General features: G+C 35.2%; 1 protein-coding gene across 1 annotated transcript; it reads left to right on the forward strand.

Annotated features, from left to right (window-relative positions):
- The first annotated feature begins 767 nt into the window (after positions 1-767).
- LOC149562878 (CBS domain-containing protein CBSX5-like) lies at positions 768-4,436 on the forward strand. Its single transcript, XM_089826337.1, has 2 exons — positions 768-1,458; positions 3,218-4,436. Exons 1-2 carry the CDS (start codon positions 1,094-1,096, stop codon positions 4,143-4,145), a joined length of 1,293 nt encoding a protein of 430 aa, XP_089682463.1. The 5' UTR covers positions 768-1,093; the 3' UTR covers positions 4,146-4,436.
- Positions 4,437-10,459: the final 6,023 nt, after the last annotated feature.

Here is a 10,459-nt window from a genome sequence, read left to right on the forward strand (position 1 = left end):
TAATGCACGCATCATTAAACTCTATTTTTCAAATCGTTGGTTGTTCTTGTTAATTTGCATCTCTCATCATTCATGCTAATCTACATGATTGTCCACGAACTAGAGACTTCTGAACTTAAGAATTTATCTTAGCCAACTATGTAGGACTCTCCCACCACTTAATAGATACATTATCAAAACAAATCATCATCTTACTATAATAGTACACTATTTATAAACATATAAATAAAATATAATAGTACTCCCACTTACATAAATAACCAATTAAAAAGTATATTAAAATTATTTGTTCCAACATTATGTTATCTATTAAAGATACTCTCTCTCACAACAGAAGTCATAAAAAGATCATAAATTAGAACATGTGGTGTCTCCTCAGTCCTAAAAAGTACCAACAAAAAGTGTCGTGATTAATCATTGTAAATTATAATATAATAAAAAATCATTGCCATTCAATAATTTTGAGCGCTTTTGACTTATGTTTTAAAATGTCCCTCTCCTATATATATTTTTAATTCCTGATTAAAAGGAGCCCCAATGCAATAAATGTGCTTGGCTTCTACCTCCTTAATAATCTTAACTGGGTCATTCTGGAACACTTCTTTATGATTGTTGCAACTGAAAAAATCTCACCTTGTTTGGTAAATAGGCAGTAAGAATTATTTCCTCCCTAATTCCGACGCGCTTTTCTCTGTACGGCAGCGTGACGCCCGCCACTCCCATCTTTTTCTGATCTATAAATAGAGGCCCAAATCCCTCTTTACTACAAGCTCCTTTTCTTCTACTTTCTAGGTTCTTTCTAAAGTCGGCTCTCAGCCAAAAAGTTGAAAGAGGGTTTGCACATCCTCTCTGGATTTCTGGGTTTCTACACATACCGAATCGTTTATTCGATCCAATTTGAAAACCCGAAAGGTTCATTCGCAGACTCTAAAGGCTCATTTGATCCAATTTCAGTGCTCTATCATTCATTTGATTGAATTTCAATACATAAAAGGCTCATTCGGAGACCCCCATTTGGGATCTTCGTCTATTGCATTCGTGTTTTCGAATCTTTGACCCGTGAAGCTCCTCCTGATCTGTAATTTGTAAGTGTATGGCAGTTAGCCTGCAGTCATATGAGGTATCTGACCTCTGCTTGGGTAAGCCGGCGCTCTCCTGGCTTCCAATCACTGCAACGGTTGGCGATGCTCTCAAGGCTCTGAAGCAACAATCTTCCCATGACACTGAATTGGGCGTCTGGAATTGCAACCATAACACTGGCAACAAGGTAGCTGATGAAGGACTGCTTCACCAACAGGTGGATTGTAGGTGTTTGGGGAAAGTTTGTATGGTTGACATAATATGCTATCTTTCTACGGATGAAAGTTTGTATGATCCAGCTAGGGCTCTCAGTGCCCCCATTACGGCCTTGCTTCCTCGGGCTCTTACCAGTGTTCGTCAGGTAGATTCACACACAAGGTCAGTTCAGTTTTCTTCCCATTGGAATTGAAGCGTAATCTATCGTATAAGCAGATCTATTCGAAATGAAATCATATGGGTAGTTTTCCTAATTTTCTTTTTATGTATGTAGTATTAGATTGTTATAATGGGTGTGTTACCAAATTTGGAAAGATAGGATGGTTGAATATAACTGGTGGGTGGATTGTTTCTCTTGAAAGCACATACTTAAATGATTCGAATGCTTTGTAGCTAAGTGACTCGGGTGGGTATTTGGAAGGAGGTTGCAGTCATTCCACAGTTGGCCTCTTCGGACAAGACGTGAAATTAGATGTTTTCTCTTTTGCAAGTCGACTGCTGTAGTTTTTTGGATGGTCCATTGAGCCGCTTATCTGCGCAAGATGTGCGATCATGTGGCTCAAATAACTTTAACGGATTTTATCTTTTGCCAGTTGGCTGCTTTATTAGGATGAGTAGTTTGTTAAGCCACTTATCAAGATGCGCAAAAGAACTTCCATGGATTTCACTTTTGTAGAGTTGGCTTATATAGTATGATGAATGGTGATGGTCTATTGGCATCTGAATATGGCTGTTATAGACCGGGACAGATTATGGTGATTGTGTTGTTTTTTATCCATTTGTGAGAGCGCCATATGTATGTAGATTGTTACAGATTGCCAGTTTTGGGCTTTAGATTGTTAGCTTCGCCTTTGAATTTCAGCAAAATCGTATTCATGTTCTCAATTCTATGTTCGATTATAAGCTGGTGACAACCATGTCATAAATACAAAATAACAGGTTATTAGAATGCCCTTGGGTACACGACAGTTGTTTTTGGTGTCATGATCCCATGGATTACACGTTCATCAGTAATATCTTGTATTATATATACTCTCTGTGGGAACTAAACCAGTTTTCTGAATGTTAAGAGCCCTATTTCACAACCGTGTGCACCCAAAAATAGAGTTCGACCTACTCAGTCGGATCCCTATTCAAATCGTTGCTTTTTCCGGAATCTTCGAATTGTCTTGTTTTATTGGCAAATGGGGTTTTACTGGGGGGTCTAAATTTGGCATCAAACCTTGTTTTTGTCGAAAATCCGATAAAAGAGAACCTATTATTTGGAAGATCTCTGCTAGGAAGGGATTGAGCAACTAGATTCTTGGAGAAATCTGTTCAAAGGGGCGGATTGCTATATCGATAGTTGTTGATAGACGCAAATAGGGCATCGAACGAAGTATTTAGGAGGGTCCAGAAATCTGATGCAGAAGGGCGGGGGACGCACTATTTGTTAGATGTTTTATTAAGAAATTGATATGGAAAATCTAATTTTATATTTCGAGTTTATGATCCTAGGGATTCTATTTGTATGTTGTTAAGAATTTGTACATTTGTCCAGTGGATTAGAGTTGTTAACGTAATGTTCGCTTTGTTCCACCTCTATTATGTGTATTCCCCAAATGATATTGTAGCAGTGAGAAGATATCAGGTTATCAAGCCTAATAAGGAAGCAATCTGTTAAGAAGTGTGGAATGTCTGTTTGTCAAACTCCATAGATGCATGTTACATGACTGCAGAATCTTTGTTCAGATTTTTGCAAGTTTTAATGTGAGATTGAGATGTCTTTCTGGTGAATTTAATGGAAAGTTTGTATATATCAATGAAACAAGCACACACATGATTTGTAATGAGATGGATCATTGTATGTCTTAAATGTAGATAGTTGCAGATGCCACTGATTAAGCACTGACCCCCTGTATACATTTTTTTTGACATGCAGCTTATTGCAAGCATTGGAACTGATTGTGGATGGAGCTCAGAATTTGATGGTACCCATTGAGAGTCTTAAAAGGCTGAGTTTCAAGAAGCTTGGCCAGAAGCTTGGATCAGCCAAAAACCCCTCTCCTACAAGTCATGAAGGAAAGGAGTTCTGTTGGATAACCCAAGAAGATGTCCTTCGATTTCTTTTGGGTTTCATAGGTGTCTTTTCTCCCCTTCCTTCAATGACCATTGAAAATCTTGGAATAGTTAAGACAGATATTCTCACTGTGGAGTATGATAAACCTGCAATTACTGCTTTGAAGATGATTAAGGATGCATCCCACACTCAGACTGCTGTAGCAGTGGTAGAGCATGATCCATTGCAAGGTCCTAAATTGATCGGTGAGATTTCACCTTCTACTTTGATGTGGTGTGATGAGACAGTAGCTTTGGCTCTTGCAACACTTTCAGCAGGGGATTTTATGGCTTATGTTGAATGCGGTGGACCGCCAGAATCCCTTGTGGAGATTGTCAGAAGACGAATAGATCTGAAGACGGGCATCAATGGAGAGGGTGAGCATGGGAGTTCTATTGCTACATCAAAACAAAAATGCCAAGGAAAACAAAATCAGATGGCCGATCCTTGGGAAGAGTCTTCCGATGAAGAGTTTTTAGGCGAATCTCCTACTGGGCCACTTGACAACAACAAGAAATGGTCTCGTTTGTGTTCCTTCAAGGCCAATAGATTTGGATATGCTTCAAGGAGTTGCAGAGCTTCCCCTCTTACTTGTAGGCCATGGAGTTCTTTAGTTGCTGTCATGGTGCAAGCTCTTGCACACAGGGTAAATTATGTGTGGGTCACCGATGAAGAATCCAATTTGGTCGGAATTGTGACTTTCTTGGATATCCTAGGTGTTTTCTGGGATCATTTGCAGACTTTGGATTGATTATGTGGGCTTAATTTGCTTTCGTCCGTTTTTCACACCGTGTAGTAGTCTCAGTAAAAATGGTTTGTCTTAATTTTGGTAAGTTTTAAGGTGTCGTTCTTTAATGAGGAAGAAGATCTTGTATTTTTGGAGTACATTGAGAGGGATAATGCAATGGGGGGTTTGTGATGTTTGAGTGTCTTCTTTGTGCATTTCTGCCAAGGACCTGTTATGTGGACAATGTTTTTATCGGTCATAATTTATGGATTTATGCTGCTTGATTTCTGCCTAATGGCAGCGGCCTTTATTTAATTGTTGAAGCATCTTTTGATTTTCGTCCATTATATTAGCTGCTTTGGTTCTTTTCATGGTATATCTTTTCTGAATGTTTTGCAGAGAAACTTGTAGAAGGGTATGTACGGTACAGATGTAGAAGGGTATGCATGGGTATAACTAATAAAAGCATTCAATAAAAATCGACATAAAATCGGTTGTTGATGTCTCGAGCTTTTGTCTAATCGATGTTTATACAATGAACTGAAAGTGTATTAAGGGATTTAACCCAAGCAAAGGACAACCTATGTTGCATTGAAATGAATGCTGCTTTTTAGTGTTCTGCTGCATATACAGTAATGACGATTTTCTCTTTGAGTTATTTAAATAAGCGGTTGGCATGTTTTCCTTCCTGCACCGAATGAGTAGGCGGAGACAATAAAGGATGGCAATTAATTCCGTGCGCATCATTGGGGGACAAAAGTGGGTTATATGGTTTTGAAAAATCCACAAATCTTCAGAATGCCAAGTGTTTAAAATGTTTTGGTCCTTGGATGATGGATACAGCAATCAAACTTGAACGCTGTTTAATTAAAATTGATGAAAAATGAAGGGGTAGATGTGTAAAATCTGATTAAAATGAATTAGAATAAATGTTGAATGTAGTATGTATATTTTTTAGTTGGTACACACAGGAAAATATTCAAAATTTTTAAGCTAACTTTGTGTATCTAGAACTTAGAAGTCTGCATATTTCTATATGCGAGTTAACAACTTAAAATTAAGGTTTCTACTTCTCTGCTTCTGGGTTTTCAGAGATCTCTATGTATAGATTGTAGAAGGCCAAGGGGCTAAAAATGGTATTTTCAAAGTGTCACCTAGTATTTACTATGTTCTTGTTGTTCATTCAAAAACTGCACTTTTGGTCAAATGTCCACTAATCACCAATGTAACAAGTAAAATAATGATCTACTATTAGTATATGTGTAATTGAAAGTTTGTATCTTCAATGCATGATTTTTTAACAGAGTGCATGTATTGTGGCTGCTTACAATTATGCCATTATCTTTAAATTATAAATTTGTTGTTCTAGAGGATTCATTATTAGTCCACATACACATTTTATTAGTCAACTTAGACATTGTATGAGCTGCTGTTAATTCTTATGTATTTATTACTTCCAACTGCAAAAAGAATGAGAATAAAAATTCACATTAAAGCTATCTATGCAATTTGTGTTAATACTATCTACTTACCAAGGGTATTCAGTTGTGTCAGAGACCAGTGCCATCCATTTGAATTAAATCTGAAAGGTTTGTAATCTAGAGTATAACTTAAGCATGAAAATATTCAATTTCTACAAGTTCCAAAACATCTAATTTAAATCTACATTTTGGGAATCTTATTGACAGTACATTTTGAATTCTTTTAAGAAATCGGATAGCAGTTGGGTTCTACACAGACTCGTTTCTCTTACCATGCTTATTCTCTGATTTCACACGGACTCTTCTTACACCCGCGTTGTAAAAAGTTGCAGTGTCCTTTTCAAGCATGGTGGCATCCAATATTGTCCTATTTGACTAGATACTGCAGTTGAATTTTGAAACTTTTTTTTTTTGAGTTGGGTACCTACTTCAGCGTTATGGATTTCACATGTAGGATTGGGATGGAATGGAGCTTCTATATTTATGTGTTTTGATTTTTAGAGAGTTGGAAATATAGAAGCTCCCTCATATTATGAGTTTTGATTTAAGTAGAGAGTATATACTATATAGATATATAGAGAAACAGGAATGAATTAGTATTCTTTCTTAGTTTATAATATTGATAATTTGTTTGATTTGTAGAGAGTTTTTATCTATAGGGAGTTTGAAGTATATAGATTACTTTATATTGTTTATATGTACTGAACATCTCATAATACTTTTGCAAGAATCTTATATACATAGGAAAACTCTTTTTTATAAATGAACATTTTGAAAAGATTCACTTTGTTTTTAATTAAGAAAAAAATGTTATAATCACAGCCATCAAAGAGAATTCACAAACCTAAAACCAAGACTAAGTGGCAGACACAATAATTTGAAGATGCTTATCGATTTGGTCAAAGTGAATGTCTTCTAAATTCATATTGTTCTTCTAATGAACACTCACAATCAGATTTAGCAAGAAAGTTATTAACTGAGTTAAATCTTTGGAACAAATTCCATGGTTAAGTATTTGAGGTGTAGCACGTGTGGGAAGGGTGACCTCTTCATTCCATGGTTAAGTATTTGAGGTGGAGAACGTGGGGGAAGGGTGACCTCTTGAGAAGGGCTGATGCATTTGTAAAAATTGAAGTACCACCTAAATGTAATGATTGAGAAGGGCTGATGCATTTGTAAAGATTGAAGTACCACCTAAATGTAATGAGTGAGTCAATGAGTTGAACTCCAGAACTATACAGTCAATAACAACCTTCCAAAAAAGTTGCTGATTTTAAATTCTCTCTATATAGATTGAGATCATATCATCAATGTTCTTCCAAATCTGCTTTATTTGAGTGAAAATCTCATTTTCAGAGCAGATCTCAGGTAAACATCATTTTCAGTGGCCAGAAACACCTAGACAATGACATGATCATAAGAAGAAAAAAATGAAAACACACGGCAGAAACTGTTGGAGGACAGCTGTGACCAGTCCTTTGCTTTCTTTAAATCATGAAGACCTTAAGGGCAAGACCTTATAGCCTCACTTTAAATGGTACATTCTTTTGTGCATCCTTTCATATGTTTGGTGTAAGAAATGACAGGAGAGAATCTGCACATGCCTACAGCCTTTTATTGTGGAGATTAAGACTGAAAAAAGACGTGTTACACTCCTAGTATCATCGTTGGATTATGAAGCTTGTGTTCCATTGGATTATTTAGTTTGATTCGAGGTATCTAAGAAAGCATAAAATGTAAAGAGGAGTCTTTGGTCATATCAATGTTCCGAGGATATGATTTAGATAAATATAGGTTCTTTCCAGGGGTTCAATCCAAAGATTCCTAGGATGATGCTTCTCATAATGCACATAATTTTGTGAATCATCAACAAAATGATGTACTCTTTCTTTTTCTTTAAATAGTGACATAAAACAATTAACAAATAATAATGTGAAACGTGTACTCTGCTGATCTATGGAAGAAAAAAAATGGGCACTAGTCAATTTGAAAAATGGGATCATTTTACATTTTTTAGGATTCACTCTTATAAAATCAAATATGTGCTATATGTGTTAATATGTACACAGTAAGACTGAAATAAAAATGGACAAAATATACCAATAAAAAAGCTGGGGGAAGGATTATGGCTCCATTTGATAAGTCACGAGATACCCGTTTCTTCCCCAGCAGATGATCTCAGCAGAGCCAATGTCAAGGATTGTTTTTCATTGTCATTTCTTACATAGAATAGTGGGCTGGCACTGACATAAATGTACAGTTTGAAGTCAGGCATGTTGTTTTACTCAAGATGGTCAATATATTGAAAAATGTGACACCTGATCCTTTCTTGGTGAATGGGAAAGTGTGTTTTCTGTAGATTGTGTATAATGGATATTGAATTAAGCTTGATTAATGGGTATTGAATTAGGGGAAGAGATCCTGTAATTGTGGGGGTTTAATAAACGGGTATTGTTATAGATATCTTTTAATTATTGATTTTAAAAAGCTTCTAAAAAAATGATAACATATGTATTAATAGCTGATAACACATGTACTAATAGGCCATCACACATGTACTAATAGTTGATTTTTTAAAAACTTTTTTGGATGTTGATTGGTCCATTTGTACCAAAAGTACTATTTTTTTTGGTCAGCGGTTGTTAGGGAAGGAACATAATAGGTATCGGGCAAATGATTTGAAATGACACTTTTCTTTGTGCATAAGAGCTTCACACTAATATTTTTATGGATGCTCTAGCTATCTTGTACATTGTGGAGCAATGTTTTTTGTGGGGATGGTGCAAAATTATCTATGAGACCGACTTTCAGGTGGTTGTGAACTTACTCACTAAGCTAACACTTGAGGGTGTTAGTTGGCGGTTGACTAAAGTTGTTCATCAGACTCTCCACTGCTATATATCTCTCATGTCCGTCAGTTTTATTTACACTCCTTTAGAAGTGGAATGTCATGGCCGATTGCCTGGCTAAATGGGCTTCATCTTATGTGCAGCAATGGAATATTGTTGATATGTGGCAATTACCCCCTGATTTATCTCATGAGTCTGATGAAGTTGTTAAGAGGGATAGGACTCTTTAGAGCTCTTTGCTGAGCCATTCCTTTTGATTTTCTTTTTGTTTTAATAAATTTTTACCTCTCTTTTTGTGTAATTAACTAGATCATAATATTAGATAATTTAATATTATTTAAAAAGTTGACAAAAATTATGATGACTTTGTAAATTTTGATTATACAAAGAAAAATATTAAAACAAGACAAACATATTCAAACTTACTACTGAAAACGTCTTTTATCAACATCAAACTAAGCAAGAAGAGTCATAATTCTTCCCAATCTCAAACACCAAACACTAGTTGGAGATTTTTGCTTGAACAAGAAGCATTGAAATCACAATAAATAGGAATAATAGATGAGCTGAGATAAGAGATTTGCCACAAATCCTTCCAAAACAAGTTGAACCACCCATAAAAATTTCATATCTTGCAGGGAATGGCGGTGGAAAGGCCTAGACATGTGTCATATTCCATTTGTCAAAGAGAAAAATGTCAGCCTTTAAAACACTAACTTGTTTCTCTTTGATTTTCCTTCATTAAGAGGATTCAAGTGTTTGCCATTGCTTAATGAGAAAATATCATGGAAGATCTCTGCGTAAATAAACTTTCCTCTCTTTCTGTGGGCCTAGGTTTCGTAGACAGATGGCTTGGTAGACACATAATATTTTGGCGGTTTGCATGTACTTGTGTGCTCATGCTTTGTCTACGCACTGCATGTTACGGATAAGACTCATAGCAGGCGTCGTACACACGTACGTACGTACCGGTCACATTGCTTTTGTAGGGCACCGGCTACAGCCGGTTCCCTGCCCGTCTGTCTTAGCCCGGGCTTATTGTCCTCGCCTTTGTCCTCCTCTGACAGAAGTGCAGTTTTTTTTCCTAATAAAAAATTAAAACACGAGAATCTAAGCATGGAAAGTTCAATGTTTTTAAACCAAGATTTAGTTGAAGCATAGTCCCCTATAATATTGTTATGCATATCATTTTATTTTTAATAAAAAGTACTAAAATATTTTATATTTTCTAATTAAATTTTTAAAATATAAGTATAGCTTTAAAACTAAATTAATTTATAATGTTTTCAATATTTAACAATTACTTAAAAATAGTCAAGTATTGATTCAATGATAAGTTTAATACATTTTTAAACTATCATAAAAATTATAGATTAATTTTTTTTGAATATATATATATATAATTTTAATTTAAAATAATAATTTAATATTAAATCTTTAGTTGATAAGTAGGAGATCATTTCCATAGCAAGTCAAACTATGATATTGCTATTAGGATTTAACTGTGTGATTTTTGAGTCAAACTCATTGACCCTTGTTTCGTGAGTAGTGATTCAACAGGAAGCCATCTCTCATGAGAATAAATGAAACACTTAGCACTCATTGGATCTAGGTGATGCTCATAGGGGTGAAGCATTGAGACTTCTTGAGAGGTCACCCATCTTAGTACTACTCCAACCTAAGTGTGCTTAACTACAAAGCTTCCTCCATAGTTAAACCCAAAACTTGCAACCCCATTTGCAAAACCTTCACCAAGTGTTGTGCCTTATGAACCATTCATTAGAAAGCCCCTTAAGCTCATCAATTGATAAGTAGGAGATAATTTTCATAGCAATTTATGTCCTACTTATCAATTTATTTAATATTAAATTTTTAGCTCGTTTAAATTTATTACAGTGTAATATTATAAAAAAAAATATTTTGTTAGAAATTTAAGTTTACAAATATTATTATGCATATCAAAATAAAAAGTATTAAACATTTTTTAAATTTTTTTAATCAATAATAT

This window comes from Cupressus sempervirens, chromosome 4 (genome assembly GCF_028749045.1).
Source record: "Cupressus sempervirens isolate cs-2001-9-10 chromosome 4, ASM2874904v1, whole genome shotgun sequence".
Taxonomy (NCBI): domain Eukaryota; kingdom Viridiplantae; phylum Streptophyta; class Pinopsida; order Cupressales; family Cupressaceae; genus Cupressus; species Cupressus sempervirens.